The sequence below is a fragment of the Strigops habroptila genome, chromosome 1 (genome assembly GCF_004027225.2).
Source record: "Strigops habroptila isolate Jane chromosome 1, bStrHab1.2.pri, whole genome shotgun sequence".
NCBI lineage: Eukaryota > Metazoa > Chordata > Aves > Psittaciformes > Psittacidae > Strigops > Strigops habroptila.
The window spans coordinates 140232469-140255318 of record NC_044277.2 but is presented as its reverse complement, the minus strand read 5'-3'; the positions used below and the strand labels follow the sequence as shown (position 1 = coordinate 140255318).

General features: G+C 39.7%; 1 protein-coding gene across 5 annotated transcripts in view; it reads right to left on the bottom strand.

Moving 5' to 3' along the window:
* Positions 1 to 22850, bottom strand: part of GPD1L (glycerol-3-phosphate dehydrogenase 1 like) — a 29469-nt gene continuing 6619 nt past the window's right edge. For 3 of the 5 annotated variants that reach the window (XM_030503831.1, XM_030503822.1, XM_030503851.1), the window contains 7 exons: positions 20198 to 20375; positions 18712 to 18852; positions 14797 to 14935; positions 13485 to 13597; positions 6100 to 6333; positions 5623 to 5729; positions 704 to 3655 (listed from right to left, as the gene is read on the bottom strand). In XM_030503831.1, coding sequence (XP_030359691.1) covers positions 3559 to 3655; positions 5623 to 5729; positions 6100 to 6333; positions 13485 to 13597; positions 14797 to 14935; positions 18712 to 18852; positions 20198 to 20375 — 1009 coding nt within the window. In that variant the 3' untranslated portion in view covers positions 704 to 3558. Of the gene's footprint in view, positions 527 to 703; positions 3656 to 5622; positions 5730 to 6099; positions 6334 to 13484; positions 13598 to 14796; positions 14936 to 18711; positions 18853 to 20197; positions 20376 to 20463; positions 20583 to 22850 lie in introns of those variants that run through there. The other 2 variants (XM_030503860.1, XM_030503840.1) reach the window with 2 other exon arrangements.

Sequence of the window (22850 nt, the reverse complement as noted above, 5' to 3'; positions counted from 1 at the left end):
GTGGGCCCTCCTTTCCCTGGTAAAACACTTGATGCCTCCCACTCTTTTTACTGATGTAAGCAGCACAACGGGACACGATGTGCTCTCATCATCTTCCAGGCTCTTGCAACTTCAAGATGCAACGGAAACAAGCGTTTCTGGATGCACACTACAGGAACCCAAGTGATGCTGGAAGATCTCACAGACCAGACTGTCCCTGAGTTAGTGGTGTTTGTCTAAGAAAGACAAAGAGACAAGGCAGGGCACAGGTAGTAAGTTGTTGGGTGTTTATAGCAAGCTCTTTCTCTCGCTTCCAGTGGATCTACAACACATGCATACGGTGCTGAACTAAAACCATCTCCAAATGCCAGGAACACAGTGAAAGCCAGCTCCAGTCATACAGGAACCTAAGGAAGTTCTGAAAAGGAACTGCGGAGCAGGCGGAATTGGTCACTTACCCACCAGTGCCCTCCAGTGGCTCACACCGCAGCTCCAAGAACTGAAGCCAAGAACCCGTTCCAGAGCTCAAAGACACCATCATTGTTCACTAATGGACAGAAATGAAAATGCTGACATCTGGATGTCAAATAGCTCTTCTTAAAATCCAGGTTCTTGCATGGCAATCTCATATCTGCTACCATTATATACCACATCCATAAAAACCTACATTCCATCAAGTGAATAAAATGCTCACAAGCCGTGTAAAATGAGACAGAGACCAAAGTGATTCCAAAGACAAAGGTGTTTATTTGTACTAACTCTTCAAATGGGTATACATTCACAATCTTTAAACAAAATCAGTACACATGTCTAGGGCACGTTGAGTAGATACCATTAGAAGATAACACCTTCATTAGTAATCAATGTTCATAAACCAAGCATGAGTCACACATTTAGGACCCCTTACACAGGGGAGAATGCTCTCAGCAAGACCATCCCAGTACCAGGCAAAACAGAGTGTTTGTAGAACACGATTCCAATCAGTTCCAGGATCATATCACAGTCTTTTAGTGAGCAGTAAATATTAGTGGGGGGGAAAATATCTAGTGCCAAGCTGAATGTTCTCAAGCACTGAAAAGCAAATACAAATGGTGAAGTATCTATAGAAATTTAAATAAATTATTTTAGTTACTGAAACCTCACTTTTTGTCTGAAAAGAACAAGAAAGTACAGACTGGAGGAAAGAATTCCATAAAACTCCTTTCTCTGGATTTGCCTTGGAATAGGCTTCTGTACAAACCAAGAAGAATTAAGATTTTGGGGTTTCAGTGGTAGTAGTATTGGAATAATAAAGAAATCACTTTAAAATATATATTAATTTACCACATTTAGCTCATATAGCCCTTTATGTATCTTACAAAATGCTACTGTTCTACATACTGCATGTAAAAAAAAAGTTTACATATTTAGGTATATATACACACAGATAAAGGCAAAGCAAACCAGCAAGGTATTAAAAAGCCAGCAGAATCCATTAGCAGACACACTGAAAGCTATGCAGCAATGAGGAGTGTATGCTCCACGTGTGCGTTAGTGTCACAGTGCTTCCAATCTCAAACCAGCCTCTTCATTGCCTAAGCAGAGGGCTTGCTCAAAGGCAGCACTACCAGCCATTTCCTCTATGACCACAAGCATCTGATGTTACTTAACTTCTGGCCACCTGTTATATTTAGCACTACATCAGAAATAAGGCAAAATAACTTCTCACACCCCTGAATATCTGAGGACATTCACAAGATCTTCCAAGAATGAACACAAAACATTATAGGAGCACAAGAAATGGTCGCCCTGAGCTGAAGCATCTTCCTGTCTGTACAAGGTTGCCTCAATGCTCGCCTCTTTCATTGTAATCCAGGCTACCCAAGGAAGTGTGACAATTATTCCCAGGTATTCCTCTTTGTTTTAGCTAGTTTTGAATGAAAACTTGAAGTTTCACAATAGGTTTATGCTCATGATTTCTGGTCTTAAAAACACCACCGAGAACACTGACCAACAGTTCTGATACTGCTCAGAGGTTTGGAGTGGATATTCAGAGTGATGGAGATTCTTTTTGAGCTCTCTAAATCTTCATGCTAACCCTTGTCTCCCAGCTGCAAGAATGAGTCCACTCTTTATGTATCTAGATATATTTTACCCCAAAATTACAGCTCAGAATACAAGAAAAGCAAGACAGATTTCATTTACCTATCTTGCACCAACCTTCTTACAACAAAAACCAACCAAGCCAACCCTTCCCCCCAAAACTCCATGAAATCACAACTTTTCCAATAATAAATAAAATGAACCTTCCTGATGAAGCAAAGGTGCCTGAGAAAACCTAGTTGAGATACCTGGGGAATAAAAGAGACAGATGCCTTTGAGAAGCTTCCTGGGAGATTGGTCATAAAGGACTTGATCAGGTACCCCCTAAAGTTTATCCAGTGAAAAAGTAACTTTGGAATTCAACATGTCTCTGGGGTCTGGTTCAGGACTACAGTCCAGTTGACATGTCACTCACCGGCAGGCACTGAAATGAATGCAGTCATTGTACTGGCACATAATAACCCTTTTGACAACTCAAGCATATCTACCCAGGGAGTTCCCCAAACATTCCTTGGAGTGTTGTGTGGAGTGCAACACCTTCCAGCCGATGGTTAAGCTAGAAACACAGCATGACAGCTTTGGGTGCTGGATACCCAACAGTGTCCTTCCCCTCCCACCAAACAATACCAGTGAGAATGACCACAGGTACAAGACTGAAATGACCCCTAGGATCCAGAGTTTAGAATCCCCAAGTTAGTATCTCCCACTTGTTTTGGGGAATGGGATTCTAGGAGAGCCTAACACCTGGGAATGTCAAAGGAGAAACGGAGAAATACAAAAATGTGAGGATTAAAAACAGGAGGGAAGGTAGTGATCCTCCGCTAGCATATTCCCTTTAAAACAGTGTAATTAAAACCTTTAAATTCACTTAGAAATTGGTTTCAAAATAGTCTGAGAGTTTTAAAGACTTTCAAAAACCATAATATTCTTCACCAGAGTTCATTAAAATACCCCTGTAGCCCCCGAGTAACTGCTTGTTTTGCATTAATATTGCTTAAATTAATATAATCATATCCATGCCAAATGTTAAAATGTCCTTGTCTGTACAGAGCAAAACCAAGTTCTAATAGAAAGACTCCTAACATTTCAAGGTTACAGGCTTGATTCAGTCTCCATCAAAACCAGTGGGATTCTTCTCAGAGTGTCCAGTGGATTTTGGACTAGGCCTTAATGAGAGACAACAAAACACTGTGGTTTATGGTGCAGGAACACACACAAAAGTACACTTGTGTATACACACTGGATATGTAGTGCAACTTTTGCATTGCCTATCTTAAACCAGTTGTATTTTAGCCAGTAAAGCAACAATCACCAAGCCAACATGGCATGCTGTGTCAAACTAGGCTGTATAACAAAAAGCGATACCCATTCAGAGACGTTCGTGTTGTTACTGTTGCCTAGTGAGCAGCTTTGAACAAAGCTTAATGAGACACCCACTTGAACCCAGATATGAACTTGAAAGGCAGAAACGTGCATTAGGATGATGCCTGATTGATTTTATATGTGCTCTGGATGACTCTGAAGGCAGGATATCATCTCTCTGACAGGCTTCCCTTCATAGCAGATTTGATACACAGCAGTGAATAATGGAAACCTGAGGAAACAGGGCAGGGAAAGCAAACGCAGCGTAAGTTTCTTCTGTAACATTTTCTTAAATGAAAGAAATAAAATGGGGTGAGGCGAGGGAGAGAAAAAGAGCCTGAAAGATCAATTTCTTTTAGTATTTGCCAAGTGTTAATGCTGGGCTGAAAAGCACTGGCTAAATTCAGAACCTCCACGCATCTCTAAAATGAGTCACTCTCAGAAGCCTAGCTAGCTCTAATGGAGCCTGCAGCATTCATTATGTATGGCCCAGCCATTAAGTCATCTAGAAAGTCAAAAAAACTAAAACCACTCACATCTTTCCTTGACAATCTTATAGCAGTACTCGTCCATGGTTAAAAAGGATGACTGGTACAGCAGTTATGCATTATTTCTGAGGAATAATTTGATAATACAATTGCAGAATATGACAAAGAAACCCAAGAAGAAAATGAAGGTCAAGTTTTTAATGAGTCCAAAATTAAACATGGACTTTGAAACACTCAGAACCAAGGCTGACTGCAGGCTCAGCAAACTCCAAATGCATCTTATGTCTGAGTCCATTAAGAGGGCTAGTTCTACAGTGTTGAAATGAAAAACTAATTGCACTGTAAATAACAACAGGCACCAACCTCGCTGCCAAGGCTCTTCTGCTGAACTTTGACTTTTGCCTATTTCTGTGTAGCCTTCACATCCTTTTTGTACGATGAGAGTGTGAGATTTTACTCTTCCTAGAGTCTTACCTCTGCACTTTGAAACCATGGCTGGTTTACTGGGCTTTGTGTTTTAAAGCAGTAGCAAGAAAGTTTGGGAAAACCACTTTGAAAGTTGCTTTCAAAAGTCTTGTTGAATGAGACCTTTTATGTAGAGCTGACACATATATATTGGTACACCAAACAGAAATTAGCAACTCTCTGTTTTAATATCTTGCATTAAAGAAACCAACCCTGAAGTCTTCTATAATGCACTCTGTTGTAAGATAAACAGGTCAAAAACAACCAACCAATGCTCCCCCCAAAATCAGCATCCTGTCTCATTTAGGGCATCATAAAGAGCAAAGAATGAAGCCAACGTTTAATTAGAGGTTTTTTCCTGCAGTTAGCTTAATACATTGCAGAGAGAGACTTGGGCATCTCACATCCAAAGAAAAAGTTAAAAATAAGTAAGTTAACGCAGCTAAGCCATTAAAACTACACTTTAAAAACTCCTTTGGGAAAAGACAAAGGAGCAAGGCTTAGGTCTTCTCACTGGCAGGCATTTATTTTCTGATTTGCCTCCTCTACAAACAGGAAGAGAGGGATGCATCCCTTAATCTCACAGGGAGACAACTGTGTGTGTGTGGCTCTAAGAATCATATATGTTCTGACTTGAATCCAAATGAACAAGCCAGGAAACCCTGCTTCATTTCATACCACAAAATAACCCCCTGACCTACACAAGCAGATGGCAAGTTTTATCCTACAGCAAACTGGAAGCCACATTAGGAAAGAGAACTGTGCTATTTGAGCTAGAATTCATGTGGAAAGCAGCAGCCACTTTATTCAGATGATCACCTATACAAAACCTTAATAACAAAGCGCCTCTCCTTGGAGGTAAGTAATGAATTTACTACAATGAAATTAGCTGTAGAGCCTTTTCATAAGTCTCTTTAGGAAGCCCAGCTTCCATTTCCATGTATTTTATTCTTTTCACATATTAAAACACACTTGCTGTGCTTTTCTGTGATAGCAGAAGGCAATAATACATTCTGCACACAGAAGGGCATTCACAAATTTAATGTCACACTATTTGCTTGATCTACAGTAGTATTATTTTGTGGTTCTATTCGCTTCTCCCTGTGATTTTAACTGGGGATTAAGCTACTCTTATTACAGTGATTTTCTTCTTGGCTGTTACCTTCAAGAAGATATCAAATATGCAGAAAGAATTATGGACATAAAAAAGGGGCATGTGGAACTGGCTTTATCTATTCTTACTTACTTTTCCAGCATTCCTTTTTGCTTGAGGATGCGATACACTTCTGCAGAAGTCTGCGGTCCTTGCAGTTTCTGACCATTTAACATTTCTTGCTCCAATTGTTCAATAGACTAAACCACAGAGGGGAAAAAGAAACAGGAGAACAAGGAGAGTTATGATAAAGTTTTCATAAGCCTGACAATATCACCTGAATGAGAAGAAAAAAAAGGTAGTTGGTTTTTCCTTTCTCAAAAGTGACCTTGAGTGAGCATATGAAATATTCTCCTATATTCTTGTTTGTAAATATTCTCCTTAAATCTGCATCTCCCTCCTTTTTAACACCTTTACCCTCATTCTAGCCTTGTAACACTCAAAAACAAGAGGAAAGAGAGGGGTTCTCACTCAGCACAGCTGGCATGCCTCAGATAACTGTACTGTTACTCCAGCAAACCAGGACCTTTAGTACTTGCAACAGTGGATTTCACCCAGTGAATGAGGTACCTTTCCAGTTTTAACAAAGGCTTCTGCTACACGTCGGTTCCGGCCACCATAACACGTTGTGATGAGATCAGCAACCCCACAGCTCTCCAGGAAAGTGGCAGTAGACACCTGTCCTTTGCAAAACACTCTGGCAAAGGCAATCATCTCCATCAGGCCAAGGCGAATAACGGCAGCTTTGGTATTGTCACCACAGCAAAGGCCATCGCAGAACCCGGCTCCTACTGCTACTATATTCTATAGAAGAGACAAACCAAACGGGAAATGAGTCAATTATTGCTTGCAGAATCCTAGGAGACACCAAAACACAGAGTGCAGATGTCCTTAAGAACTGCAAACACTTCACTGTTGTAAGACTCGGTCGTTGATTTATTGGGTTTTGGGATTGGTTTTATTGTTTTGGTTTGAGATTTAGATGGCTACGGGATAACCTTTACAAAAGAAAAAACAAACAAACAAACAAAGATGACAAGTCTTATATTACTAAGTATTTCAAAGGATAAAAGCAGAGTTAAAGCTCTGGAACGTTGCCCTAGAGGCTGTGGAGCTATTATTATTGACTATCTTTATGAACAAACAGGTAACACTACACCATAATAAAGTTTTACCTAGATTGAGCTGTTCCTGCCCTGAGGTAGGGATAAAGTTAAACTGACATCCCACAGCCCTTTTATCCATATTTTCTTTATGATTAAAGTAATACTCAATCTCAGAATGATTTGTTGACTTCCATGCTGATACACTAAGAGACCAAATTCAGCCAAGCTAATAGTATTCAGCCCTTCTAAGTATACAGAGTTCCTTTAACAGCAATAGCTAATCAAGGATTCTCAGAAGGTTCATGACATGGGAAGACCTTTCCTAAGAAAAACTACAGGGTTATTTTTTTTTCCTCAGACCTGGTGACAGCTTTTACAAAGAATGTGCTGTGTCTTCATGAACAATCAGCTTCACAGACCCTTCTTCAGTTTATGAACATAGAGATAAGTTGAGATATGTCTGAGTGAAGTGATTTTCTGGCCTGGAAGTGAGAGACTAGCCATGATTAGTTTGCTCCTACTAACCACCCCCCCAAAAAAAAACCCCAACAACCCCTACCAAAACCCCAAACACTCCAAAAAGATGGCATTCTGACGTACTGATAAAGCAAGGAAGCAATAGATGTAGTAATACCTTTCAGCACGTGACAACAGCAGCAGTGACTTCAACAGAATCCACAGGAGAACTAACATTACGGCACCTAATATAGCACTCAATGCAGGGGAAAAAAACCCAACCAACCAACCCAACTTTAACTGTTGCTGAAGACACAGCAAGTCAGAGGTTGCTAATGAAAGCAACAAGCTGACTAACAGCCTGGTTTGGTTTGGTTTTTGGACTGTAAGAACAAAAACCTGCTGGTTGTTGCTGTGCTGTGTGGCCAGCCATGGCTAGAGGAATCTGAATCAAATGAGGCCAGAGGACAAGCCATTGCTTTCTGAGCAGCCAGCTGAGCTCTAAAGGTGACTTTAAAAATTGGAGACAGATATCCCAACATCAGACGTGAAGCAGCAAATCAGACTTAAAGCTGGTACTTCAGATCATCTTGGCTTAAGTCTTGCCTGTGGTGATTCAGTCAGGGCATGTTTTCGTCAGACTCTCCCCCAGAGCAACCTCCAATATATTTTCATTTGGTGGCAAAGCAAGAGGAAGTCAAATAGGTATTTAAGAAGTTTTCAGATGGGATAACCCATTTAACTGGAATGTACACATACACAAAGTCTGCAAGTGTTCAGTGCTCAGCTAAAAACACAACCATTTTTGAACAACCTCTGGACTTTTTCCATGTACTTCCTGAACACTCCAATACTAAAGCTTTCCCTTCCCTCCAATTTTGCCTGCTTTGACTTTCCTCTCCACTTTGAAGCAGCTTACCTGACCATAATTTATGGGATGATTTGGCCTATGGTATTTTGTTGTCTACTTCTACCTTTTGCAATGTTTGGAGCAACAGAAATATTGTTTTAAGCAAGTCATACCAAGACTAGTTACTTCTGAGGAAATGGGGTGGGGAAAAGGGCAGTTGTGAGTCTAACTCTGAAACACCAAACTCCTCATTTGTATAATTTCCCCATTGTATGTTCTTACACATAGTTTGCAAATAATGAGGAAAAAAGACAACTGGTTATACTCTGGAACACACCCCCACCCCTAGGAGACTGTTCTATCCTGGCCTACATAACCCTCAGGCCACAACTATTAATTTACAGGGTCTACCATCTGGTTTCATTCAGATCTTTTAAGAATCTGTGACAACTCTCTTGTGTCTAATACACTGTAGAGAACTGAACTACAGCACATTGAAAGTTACACCTTACCGAAAGACGAGCCACTCCTTTTAGAAATAAAACAACACAAAATCTCACCAAACTTGAGACTGAGTCATCTTTCAGTCCAAAATAAGACCAAACCAGGCAGCTTGGTTCTTCAAATTTGTACTTGAAAAAATACAGACACCAAGTGGTGTATCTGATATGGTTGATCCTGAACACTGCCACTGCCCAAGCCTACACTTGAAGTTACAAGAGTTCCTACAAATGCAATGGGTGTATATTTGTGCAAGAGGAGAGAGCCCGCATTTCTGTGAGCTCAAAGACTGACTGTATTTGCGCGCACAACATGGGGTTCCTGAGAGCCCAATAAGCAGGGACAACTTTAGCCTACAGACAAACCTGTTGTTCCAAACGCTCAAAAATACTGTCACACCACCACCAAAATGACTGCAAACAATGTTTGTCTTGGCCTGAGGGATTCAGAGCTCTCAAAACCACCTCACGCTTGCGCAAGCACATTTCCTCCATCTCAGCATTAACAGCTTTTTACAGTACAGCACCCAATAAGCAAGATACACAGCATGTTTTTACATTGCATATGGTTTTAGGCTACTAAACCACTTTGCACTAACAGGCGAGTCTTTAGCTGATGTGGTATCCAGAAACTGGCATTAGTCCTAGTTATTCTAGAACATGAGCGAGGACTAGATTCAGTTATTTTATAGTGAAGCTATGCTCTAGAAGAGAAATGGTGATACCAGGCAGTGGTCACAGTACGTATCAGAACAAATAAGAGAATTGTCTTTTACTTGCACATGACCTGATGCAAACATGGCAGAAGTCACAAATGCAAGGCCAAGAGATGACTGTGAAATCAAGGCTAACAAGTCTGCAAACTTTGCTGACAGATTGTTCTCTTACACAGCCAGTGCTCAGAAATACCCAATTTACAGTCCTACTCTGTTTACAGTAAGTTTGTGGGGTGCCCATGAAGACAGCATCAGAGGCCATTTCTGAGGCAACCATTACCTCTCCATAATTAAATGGATCATTAGAGTAGCTCTCTAATGCAGTAGCATTAGTAGCATTTTAGTAGCAGAAATATTAATTCACCTGGGACATCCAGCCTTCCTTGAGGTAGCTCAGCACAGCCTCCTTTTCCTCCTGCTTACCCACAAACTTGGAGAAGCTCCTTGCTCACATCATGGCTAAGAGAGGTCAAATGAAGACTCAACAAATAAAAGACAGTATCAGCAAGACTGTCAGGGAGGTTAAGCATAAACTGCTTGCTTGCTTGCTCCTAGCAAACTTGAAAGTAAATAATGGATTTCATTTCCACTTAAAGTCAGGAAAGAGTAATTGCCACAATCAACTTCTATAGTACCTAGACTGACTATCCAACAGCAACTGCCATAAACCACTTTGCAAGACCACCTGTGTAAGTAATAATGCACATAACCTGGTAAATAATAAATCATCATGCTACTTCTTTGCTTAAGGTTAAGCTGGAACTAGAAGATTTAGAGATGAGCCTGAAGCAAGCTGAAAGGCAACCACATCTACTGCTCCTTCTCCTTCCTAAAATAACTGTCATATCTGTCTTGGTCCTTGGTTGCTGCCACTTGAAGGTTTTTAACTCTCCAGATACCTGAACACATATATCAAGCAGTGGGAGCATGGCCCTTCTGCCCTATCCAGAGATCAGTATCACATCCATGAGCACCCAGGAGCACAGCCATACATATGCATAGCTGCTCACACTACTCTTACAGTGGTGTCATAATCTTTAAACACTTCCTAGGAAGGCTCCTTCATCATATGGCACGTGGCAGCTGGAACCTGTAGGTGGTCTTGGGTCACGCTGCCTGTGAAGTCGACTGGATACCTCAAAACTGAACTATCCATATTTGAAGTCTGTTAATTTCTGACCTCAACCCTTACAAAAGGTCAACAAATAAATGTGAAATGTGCTCAGGTCCTCAACGGAAAAAAAAATATCCTCAAGAGAGGAACATGCCAAACATGCCAACAAGTTACCATAGACAGTAGCTCTTCCTCAGCATCATCAGGTTTTGTAGAGTGACTACCATTGCCTATTCAGCCAGTCTCCAAGCTGACACAAGACTGCAGTTTCTATACTTCAGTATATTTCCATCAGTCCATTGTCACAAAAAACAAATGCAGTAAATGAAGTGGATACTTAATATATATATGTATATAAATAGCAACCAAGCACATGTTCCTTACATGATCACCCACCTGCAATACCTATTATTACAGTTGGAATTTGAATATGCTTCAAAAACCAAATTTCAAGCCTAAATTATCATTATTGTAAGGGAAAGCTGTGCTCAGAGCACACACTCTGTTACCCTTCTATATTTGTTCCCAACCTTTAGGTAACCATCCACATTGAAAATCTTCCCTGCTCAGAAAGGCTTGCGGAAATAACGAGTGAGGAAAGTGTAGACTTTTAACAAGATCTAGTCTATTATGCCAGAAATACCACAAAAATCTCCTTTTCCCAAGCTGGTATTTATAGAAAGATACACAAGCTGGGAGAATATACTATTTCACATGGTGTACCATTTCTCATCCTTTAAATACCAATACAGGAGTTGCTTTTACTATTTCCACCTCCAAAAAGACAGCCTGGTCTGGCATGTGCACTGCTTGCTTCTGTCCTCTAAGCTGTAGCTTGCAGAGATGCTGCTGACGTTTTGAATTGGCACTGCTAGAGAAAGAGCACTGTCATCTTCTGAAACAGGAACTTCCTCCTTCCAGCAACTTAAATAATGCTAATATTTAGTACTTTTTCATGAAGTAACTTTCCAAGTTTAATAAAGCAACTGTCAGCTGACAGAAGCTACACTTCAGATACTCCCTGAAAAACAATCACATCAAAAAATGCTTATTTTTCACATTTTTTATTACAGAGATTATCAATCATAAAAAAGCCAAGTGCTTGTTGTTACCCTTAGCAAGCAATTCTATTAAGAATGTACAACTTCTAAGAACAAAAGCTCGAGTTTACATTTCATTATTCACATCTGAGCTTTGCACAGGCAATAAAAACATACCCATCTGTTCAATTTTAGCTTCTTCATTTTCTTTCGAAGGCATAAACATTCTCCCAATGCATTCATAAAATTTTGCAATGTTTGAGTTCAGACCAGCTCAGGAAATGATTTACAGGCTGCCAGCACAAGAGTTGGGATCACACTAGAAAGGGTTTTAAATGAAAAATTACTTTTAAAATCATATTTTAATAAAAATGGTTTTGAGATTGAGGAAGGGTTGTATGTTTAAAAAGCACCATTGAGACTTGCATGGCTGATCTATGTCACTTGTATACCAATTCCTGCCTTTTAATCAGGCAAGAAAGTCTTTTTAAACAAGTTAATCTATCCTGAATTCGCTGTTTGTTCAGAGCTCATACCATGCATTTCTTTGGAAGTCTCAACTCAGTGAACAAAATATACTGCAACAAAACCAAATTATCAGAGCACACAGAATACACACAGCTTTTGAGAAATGCAGCTGGAGAGTTCAGTCTGCAGGATGCATGGTGAATAATGAAGCAGGAGGGAGGAACAAAACAAGACTATAAAGAAAACACACACATTTCACCTCAGTTTCTTTCCATGTCAAGAGCAGCAATTTATTTAAGTTCTTCTGCACTTCCAAAGAGATACTGGTATCTTGCCTGACCTTTACAGTGGAGTTTCAATGCCTGCTGACTGGCTGCCCAGTTTGATGGGCACACTCATCTCTAGCATCCTTTCACAAGATTTGTCTGGAATAAGAATCACTTGGGACAGAACTCCTCTATCCAGCAAGAGGCTAGCCAGGTAACATCAGGCTGAGCAGATTTCAAGGCAAAATAAATCTGTAAAACATTTTGAGTAATTTCATGGGTCTATACACAGGGATTTCTTTCCTGCTAACCTCCCACATCACCACATTACTGTTTTAAAGTAATGGCTGTGGAAACAAATTACAAGTTTCACACTATTGAGAGATTTCTATAAATACACTAAGTCTGAAGTATACATGTTACACCAAAGTGTACCCCATGAGCCCAGTGCACAGACCCGTGACCTCCTTCTCAGGACTTCCAGTGTGACAGCTCAAGAAAGAATTTACCACGAAAACCAGTATGCCACAAATTATGTTATTATACCTATCAGTCTACCTCCTGCTAAGTAGGAATCGGAACTCCTTAGCTTAAAGACATCATCCATTGGTGTGGTAGCTTTGCAAGCGAATGGTGTAGTTTGCACATAATTTCAACAGAAAAAAACAAAGCAATAAAAAATAATAACACAAAAGAAATCTAAAAACTAAGCCAAATTATCTGCTAAACCACTACACCTATCAGAAATGCTTCCATATAGGTATCAGATAATGTGAACTACAGTACTATCAGCCAGGGTGCCAGACAACTAATGCCTTCCTTTCACAAATGGCCTGTAAATTCACCTGAAAAAATAGCAAGATGACTATGTTTAAGCTTTGCTTCCTGTCACCATTAATTATGTTACCAAAAAACCCCAGATGAGCAACTGTCCAAAATAACTTTTCTCCTATACAGGTCATTTCTGTATGTGGTTATCCACAAGAACCTTTTGCAGTGTATGTCCACAAAATATAAACCATAAGAGTGCTTACGCTGTGTAAGTCATTGAAGAGGGGAACAGTTTTGTCACCAGACACAAAGGATTAATGCCAACTTCTTTTGCCCTTTCTTTTTGTGAACACACTTGCAAAAAGAAAAAAAGGAACTAAAATGGATTCAGAAATATACTGACCAATTAGGTGAAGCCAACACTGATTTCATGACTGTGTGAAAGATGTAGAAAGAGAATTTGGGAGACGCTAAGGCCAGGGTCTAAAAGCCAACTCTTAGAACATGCTGCTCCCTAATTTCCCATTTGGTTCTTCTGGAAATGTTATGGAGTAGTTTTATGTATTATGTAAAGCACAATAAACTGAATTCTTTAAATGACAATACCCTGTTTTTTGTATAAAAATCACCATTCCATTTGTGTTCAAGCTGCAGCCTGTTAATCTTACCTTCAGAGCACCACAAAGCTCAACTGTATCTGCATCATCTACTACAGTTATTCGGAAGTTTGGAGTCTGCAGGAGTTCTTTGAAAAGAAGGCCATTTTCCAAGATTTTGCTGCCTGTTGAGAGAGATAAAGGAAGGCTAAGAAATGAATTATTTATTTGGGTATTATTTAGTATTTCCTGTGCAAGCCAAAATACTTAAAAGCAGAGACAAGATTTTTCTACCTTCATCCTAAACAGACTCCTGCTCTAAGTGACTAAGGGTATGTCTACATTGCACTTCAAAGCTCTGCACTGAGTTACTCTGGACTGCTTCATAATTCATTGCCTGCTCAGCAATAGAGTCTAAATAACAATTCCATTAATTCTCTATGCTCTTTTTTTGATCAGTACCTTAAAAAAACCCAGTTAATAATAGAACAAAGGTGAGTTAAAAATACAGCAGGTGCAATTCTAACAATTACTTCAAGGCCTAAATTCCAGAAAAATACCTACTGATAAAGGCATGTCAAGACTGTTTTATTAATTGAGCATGCTGCCACCGGCAAAAGTCTCCAAGCAGTAAGAGGTAACTCAACCTTTCGAAAATAAGTTCAGTGCAAAAGCTGTTAATGAGAGGTTATAAAGCTAAAAATGAACAAACCTAAAAATTAACACTGAAAAAATAACATGAGCTCTGTGCTGTTATGTACGACTACCTGTATGCATATATGCAAACACACACATATGCCTATCTAGACACTGTGAAAGCCAAGACTAGGCGCGTCCTCGTGCTGCAATGGTATGCAGACATCAACACAGAACTACAACCATGTCTAGCTTTTGGGGAAACTAATTATTCTGAGAAATTAAAATAAGATATTGATACCTTAAAAAAAACCCCAAAACAAAAAACAACCTAAACATGCATAAAGGTACCATCTGTGACCGCAACACCTGAGCTGGAGCACAGAACATGGAATTATTTATTCATATAAAGCCATGCAGACCCAAGAAAACTCTTAAGCACAGTAATAAAATAAAGCAGTTTGTTACATGGAGGCTAATAAAAAGCATGCTTAGTATTTTGCTTGCTAAGGTCACAACCCTAGTGAGACTAGGTAAAATTGCACTCCTCTCTCTCCTTCTATTCCCAGTATTGCCCTAGTACTTTTGGAAGTGTAAACATTCCAGGAAATTCAATATTAAAATAAGAAGAACCCAACGGTTTCTGATAACAGCCAGCTCATGTTGAAAACAGTAACAGTTGAGCTATTTGGTGTGCAGCTGTGAGGACAGGAGCATGTTTTAAACATTCTTATTACTAGAACAGTACCTATTGTGGTTTCACAGAATTTCTCTGCTGCCACCTCATTGGCAATGTTAGCTCCCATCAGCACACTGATGTCTATTCCCATCTTCTCTCGAATAATGTCAGAGATCAGTTTCAGTCCCTCCGGGCCTTCATCTATACCCTGCAGCCAAGATTAAATGGAATTACTAATAAGTCATTCATTAGACATAGCAGAGAAGAAAGCACAGCACAATTAGTCTTGTCCATGGGTGAGAAGTGCAACAAAGCCTAAGATAGAGACTAAAGATGACATACTTGCTACTGGCGAAGCTTCTACTGTTGTTGCAGCTTCTCCAAGCTGTCTTCTTTTCATGAAGAATTGGGACTAAACTCTAGATAATGGTAACAGTTAGACCTCATCCTAAGAAGTGCTGAATATTCGTCTTTGTTAATTCAGAATCTCAGCTGTTTATTAGCAGTGTATCTTTACTAAAGCCAGTGAAGCATCATCAATCCATCAGTTGTGAATCAGGTCTGCACTTGGATTTGAAACTGCCCCAAAACTCACAAAATGGCATCCTAATAACTTGTTTTGTGAAGAGGGATCTGAACTATCAGAGAGATTCCCTTGTGTATAATACCAACAACAGTTTACAAGTAGAAACCAAGTTTAATCCTTTTGAATACTACTACAAATGGAACAGCCGTTCACAAGACATAGAAAGCTGAACAGCTGAGAATAACTTAACTTCTATGCATATTCTTAATCTGCATTTATAAGGCTCTCTCTACAAAGCAATGGAGGGTCTGGTACCCTGAATTGCCTGCACCAAGAACTCCAAACAAGACCACTTTCTTCTCACAAAACCTTTTTCTCCTAACCTGCTAAATGCAGGCTCCTTTTGAGTTTTTAGAACAGGGGCATGGCAGACAAGCTACTGAAATGCTCTGTCTTTTCCACATATACCACCTTTTATACAGTGCTATTTTTTAACATTGAGGATTCAGCACTTTTGGGGATTGGCGATTTTGAATTATGACTTGAAGGCAAAGAGGCAGCATGGTCCTCTACTGCTTCCAGATACACATCCACAGACATTTGTATGTTGGCAGTAGTGACATTTCAGACAGGCAGTAATTTGCATTTCTGAAAACCAGAGTTGCTATTCCTTAAATAACATGGTGCAACCAAGAGACATGCAGAAGAGCCTGTATAAAACCAGACAATTAGGCTAATGCTTGCATTTCTGACTTATTTTTAATGCACAGCTCTGCTTTCTCACCTTTAATGAGCCATACAGAATGAATGTGAAAGAAAGCGCACACATACATGTTGTATTTTCCCTCACAGTGCCAAAAACGTCTCCACAAAATAACTGTAAGGCCCCTCCTCCTAAGCAGGCAATTAATAAACAGAACAGCATGCACACATTGGGAACAACTCCAAAGATGTGAGTATGTACACAACAATTATTCACCCAAGTGAAAGGAGATCAGAGAGGTTTAGTTGCCAAATTCTGCTCCACTATGAAACATGCAACTTCTGACAAAGTCAGAGAGCTGCACCTGTTTCTTGTGGGGTTAAATCCAATACTGAATGATAGATGACAGGATTAAAAACAAACACCGAGCCCTTCCCCAAAAACCAAGGCTCCAAGATGGGAATTTCCACTGGGCAGCAACAATCCCCAGGCAATGGCAAGTCCAATTCTGTGATCTTACTGCTTGCGTTCTAACATGCCTGAGAGCAATCCCTGGGGCCCATGTACAGGCAGATGAAAATGAGATTGATGTTGAGGCTGTCTGAAGAGTGTTTTGAATGACCACCGAATCTGCTTCCTGTGCTCACTGATGTACCACATCACAAGCTGTATACAGTTCCTTCCCACATACCTACACGATGATTAGCTCATTTTTGTTAGACACCTGTGATCAGAACTTATGTAAAGCAACACAGCTGCAGAAGTTTCAATGGGAACACAGATCAACCACCAGACAAATGTCTTATTTCCCAAAGGCTCAGTCTTATTATTAAGCATTAGGCTCTGCTTGAAGATTAGACTGTCAGAAAAAGGTAAAAAAAAAAAAAAAAAAGACTAAAAAGACTAAGATGCCACACTACTGACTTGCCAAGCAATTTAGAAAGCACAGAAACAAGACCTCCCACTAATGATGTTTTCAAGAGCAGAACTGCACTTTCACTGCCAAAGTTAATAGAAGCCACTTTAATAGCATTAGTGTTGAGCATAATGAGACCACTAAAATGTGACTTTGATGAAAACAGCATGTATAAAGAAGCTGCAAAAGTAAAGGAAAGAATGCATTTCTGCCTCTACTACTTAGTTTCACTGTTGTGTTAAATCTCTGCCCTTTCTTCTTAAATGATACTTTTAATGATGCATGGTTATGCCCTTTCATAAAGGCTAACAGGTACTTTGTATTCTCCTGCAAAAAAGAAATGCAAGGGCCTCATGCTATTTCTTTCAAAAGACCACTTACTGATGCAGTGTCACAATGAGCCAGTGGGAAGCTGCCTGGCAATCAACTCAGCTTTGCATGGCAGGTGCCACTATTTTACATACAGTAAACTAAGTATGGGCCTCTTGTTATGTTGGGGAGGTTTTGGTTGTTTGGGGTCTGGATTTTTTTTATTTTCCAAGAGAAGTATGCTCCCCTCCTTCCTTCCTTTTTTTAAACATGGCCATTTATCAACACTGCACTGGTAATCAACACCCCCAGCAGTAATCCCACGGGAATACAGGCCCAGACTCTGATTTCAGATATGCTGACATAAATCCCCATTTGCTTCACCGATTTCATCAGAGTTATTCCTGTCACTAAGGGCATGAGAACATAAATCATGTTTAGCAAATTGAAGGAGAGGAAAGTTCACCTTGAGTTTGCAGAAGAAAGAAGCATAAATGACAACTTCAAATTTAAGGGCATCTAGGACAATTGTATGGGTTTGATGCTATGAATTCAGCTTTTTAACACTTCCTTGTTTTACCCTTCTACAGTATAAAAAGCTTTTTCTGCAAAATGCAGCAAGTGCACTTAGGAAGCATTACTTTTTCCTACATCTGCAATATATCAGGTCAGCACTGACAAAATAATACAGATTTGATGGACTTAGTTAACCAAACTTAAAGACAAGCTTGCAGTAGGTAGCAATAGGGCGGTTATGTTCCTTTTGAGCACAGCTCCATATCATTTTCCAGAAATTACTGTAAACAAGGGAATGTGTGCTGCAAAAATGGCCTACTCTCAACTAAGTACAAAGAAACAACAAAACAGCATCTTCCACACCTTGTGGGAATAGCCTGTTCTTTGCAGCTAAACGTGAAGGAGAACAAAAAAAACCACAAATAAAAAAGAAGCTCATCCACATTTAAAAATTCTCCTGCCACCAAAACTACAAACACTCCAGTGAAACACTTCCTGCACCTCTGCCCCCTCCTATTTCCTGTGCTCCAACTGTCATTTTGGGCCATGCTGAACAGACTTTCTTGTTGCAACATAATATTTGACATGAGCAAAAGCACTGTCCTCTCAGTCACGTGAAATTCTCTCAGCAGTTCTTAAAACGATCAACTCAATGTGTGGGATGTGCGTTAACAATCAAAGCATTATGCTTGTGCTCTCTCCTTCATCTAATGATGCGTTTGGAAACAATAAATAAAAGATTGGAAAGCTTGGTCGTGCAAAAAGTATGCACTCCCTCCTCTTACAAGTCTTGTGAACAGCCTCATTCTCCTCTTCCTGCAAGCGCTAGCCTAAAATAAAGCACCACAAACCAATCCACTAATGATCGAGACAAATTCCAGTCTTTCTTACATCTAGAAATGCTCGATGGAACAATCAAGTGAATAATGCAAAGCGACTTTCCACATCAAAATATATTGGTTTAGAAGATTTCATGACACGTTCTCAGTTATTAATGCACAGTATTTATTATACCTTTATGAGAGTTATACCGAGCGCTTTCTTGGGTACTCGTCCTGTGATTTCATCGCAGACTTTATGAATGAACTGATGAGGAATGACAAAAACCAGCAAGTCTGCATCCTGTACAGCTTCGTTAAGGTTTGGGACAGCAACCTGTGTAATTATGGGAGAGAAAGGCCACGTAACTTCTTGAAATTAGCACTACACACAAGTGTTATCTGATAGGCAAAAGCATGTTTTTGTCTTATACTGAATGCTACAATTGTGCTTCATCATTGAAAACAAGCAGTAACGTAAACTTCCCAGAAAATCAAAAGAATTTAAGCTTTCAAAAAAGCTATTTTATATCTTGAAAGGAGCATCTTCACAGCCACCAACATGGTTAGTGCCATGAAAATTCAAAATGTTCTTTAGCATTTAAATCAATATTTCCAGTAAGAAAATATAAATAAGAAGCTGCCTTCTCTTTGACAAAATAATCTCATTTTTTTATAAAGTATTGCATGCAGAAAAGTAGTTCCTTTACTTAGTTCCTTATACACTCAACTTTCTTCTCCAGGCCTCTTACACCTACGAGTTTATATTCTCTCTCTGCACTCATAGATTTTGTTTACCCTTTAAGAAGGTGACCTACTTTGAAGACACATGCCAGACCCCACTCTTCCTAACATTTGATGACCACCTTAAAATAACACTCAGGTTTAAAATGCAGCAATAAGCTCTACATACCGATAAAGAGAAGAAACCCGAATGAGGAGGAAGTGGGCAGCAGAAACACCACATCTGGGAAATGGCCTTTCAGCATTATTGTTAAAGAGAAAACTGCAGTGCATGGTAATTCATGGTTTTCCTGCCCAGAATCTCTATAGGAAAAGGCTGCAGCAGCTGACAATTCAGTAATGTCAAGAGTCACCAACTGCCCATCCACCACGTTACACTAACAAAGAATAGATGTAGAGTACCAGTGTTCTGCCCCGGCAACGCTACATCTAACACGCGGATGTGGCTGCACATAGCTGAAACTCAACTGAGAACCAGATAAACTGCAAATGGCTCGCAGTCTGCTTGAGCAATGCTCTACTTCTTGTTCTGTGATACTTTCTAAGGATTTTAAAGTACTTTAAATCCTCTTCAATTCCCACTGACCAGCCAGCGCCCTTCCAAAGCTGAGGCCAATTTATTTTTTGTAGTGGCTATGGTCAGAGCGTGTTATTGTGCTTCTTTTGCTTCCCTGTACAGAAGCTGAAGTAACACAAAGGAAATGGTGAGACTGGGAAAAAATAAGAAATAATAATAAGACAGAGGACAATGCATTGGATTTACCTACCTGCACAATTGCAGAATTTTACTTGTTCAACTCTCTGATCTCATCAGTAAAATAGCACAGTCTCAAGTATTATATTCCTAAGGGTGTTAATAAAACAACTTTCTACCCCCATTCCCAGCATAAGCAATATCCCCTCTGCTTCATAACTAGAATTTAGCTTCTGAGCCTTACCACATTATCTGGCAGCTTGTATCCGGGGAGGTATTTTACATTTTCATGGTCATTATTTATGATCTCTGTCAGTTTTCTCCCATTAACATTCTCCTCGAAGACCCACATCTTCACTGTGGAAGCAAACTTTTGCAGTTTTTTTACATTATTGCCTACTATTTTGGCAACCGCAGAACCCCTGCAGGAAAGAAAACAAAAATATTCTAATACAATTATGATTCTGTTCTAGAAGAAAGAGACTGTCTTTAAAATAAACAGAAATTCACAGCACTTTGACCTAGTAAAACAAGTGGAAAAGTACAGCAGTCATTCACATGTGCCGCTCCCTCTCAAGTCTACCTAGTGTAGGTTGGACTGAAGCATTTACTGAAAATGTCCTTACTCATTTTGCCTGCTTACTGGCTATCCAGTGAGAGTTTGGGTTACTGTGTTTTCACAAATCAAACAGATTACACCTTCAAAGCAGTGGTAAAAGTGACATACTTAAATTAAAAAAAATGGGTAATTTTCACCTTTAAGAAGCTGGAAGCTTTCTTTGCTAAGATGACTGACCCATCAGTTGCTGTACAATACTGATAAGCATTTAAATCCAAGAAGCATTTCTATCCTGCATAAATTATAAGCTTTATGGTTACGCTGCCAACCTCACAGAATTTAACTATTGCAACAGCATCCTCTGAATTTGCAGGCAATTCCATCACAGTTAAGTTAACCCCATTTTCTTCCCAACAGCAGCACAGAGTGAAACCTGTAGGACAGTGATCAATTTTACTGCTCAAATCTCTAAACAATGCTGAAATTAATCAGAATTACTGAAGCTACATACAAGAAGAATAACTAATGCAACCTTCCCTTCCTAGCCTGAACGCTATATGGAAGAAAAAGATGCAATTTAGCAAACCTGTTAACCTAACTTCCTTTCCTGGGACAAAAAGGTGGCTTCATAATTACTGATAATCTACCAAGCAGACAACAATAATTTAGAAAGATGTACTAAAAATACAGACAGTCACCAATCTGAGGCTTACGTGTGCGTGTAAACTGCATACTTTATTAGGAGGTAAGGACACTTTAATTTTTCCGACCTAGTGATACTTACACACTCCCCTAAATTTATTATGGACATTGCTTGTAATAAACTCATAGCTACCAACTAAACCAAATAGATTCATTCTGCTCCACGAGCTTTTAATAAGGCACAACTCATTGTGCTGTATTCAAGATGTGTGCTATCGCAGGCCTAAGGTCACTTTCTGAGTAGTGGCAGAAAAGATTACAGTATCTTAAGCAGACCTTCAGTTAAACCAGAAAACTGTACGTCTTAAGAGACTGGCATTTGTTTCTCTAACAGCACTTCACACAGTACAAATTCCCCTGGCTTCAGGAAGCGATACAGAAGCCACAACTGTCAGCCATCTCTTACCAAGCTTGTATTCTAGATCTGCGTGCACACAGAGTGGTTTCCACTGCAATGATAGACAACTCACCAGCTCACCCCCAAATTTCAGATCCACACAAACAGCATGAATCACATTCAACACAACACAGGTATGTGCTCCTCAGAAAGCTGTTTGAGTTCCTTGAACAAAAAGCATGTTTACTACTGCATATTTATATACAAAGTCTGGATCCTGCCAAATCATTGTCTTTAGTTTTGAACTTCACATTCCATGTGCTTAGTGTTGATAGAGAAAGACAGGATTGATTCAGCAACTGTCCAACTGGGATTTGGAAACTGCTTGCCAGCATAAAGTTTGGCAGAGTGTACTACTTGAATGGGACATTAATTCCATTACTATTTAACACTTAAATGCCTCAGCTGTCTTCTTTTTTCAGCCTCTGAATGTAGTATTAACAAAGCAAAGATTTGCATTCAGTTCCTGAATTCAAGAAGATTCTCCTGACTGGCTTCTCTGGCTCCTCACTTCCTGTTATGTTGCAACAACTGCTGTAGGACTGAAGTAAGCAAGGTCAAATAACTGTCGCCGAGTCTAAGATTGCCCTGTGCAAGGTGAAACACCTGTTAATCCAACAAGCAAGCCTATATTCTCTTCTGTGCCACAAATACTCAGTACAGACTCTGAAATAACATACTGGAGTGTCCGGCCTATCTTGTATACTCCTGACACAAGGCAAAGGAACAGGAATTGTTGTCAATTTATTCCTAGCAGTAACAGTTCTAGTGTGAGCTAGGCTGTGAGACCTGGTGCCGGCAACAGCTCAGTTACACAAGAAAAAACATAGTGAAAGATTCCCTCTTCAATCTTAACCCTGACATGCTCTGCAGGATAGTTAATGCTATTCAAGTAATACAAGGTAGCTGCATCCCAAACAGCAGTTCTTTTCCTATGCCCAAATACAATCACATACACTTATTTAACACCTCTGAAGAACTGTATCTGATGCTCACTGAGCAAGATCACTCACTTTGTCTCCTGCCCTTCACAGTTTCAGTGTATCACAGTTGGTCTGATTTCTCCTCATCACTTTAAAAGTAAAGCACAAAACCCAGAAACTCCTAAACTTGCCCTGATACTAGCATCAGTGGAGGTCACAATATGCAAGTGCAAATAGTACCATTAACTCTAGCTCTACCACTCGTCCCTGTGAAATCTCATAGTTAAGCCACAAGTTTTACTTCCCATTTTTCTAC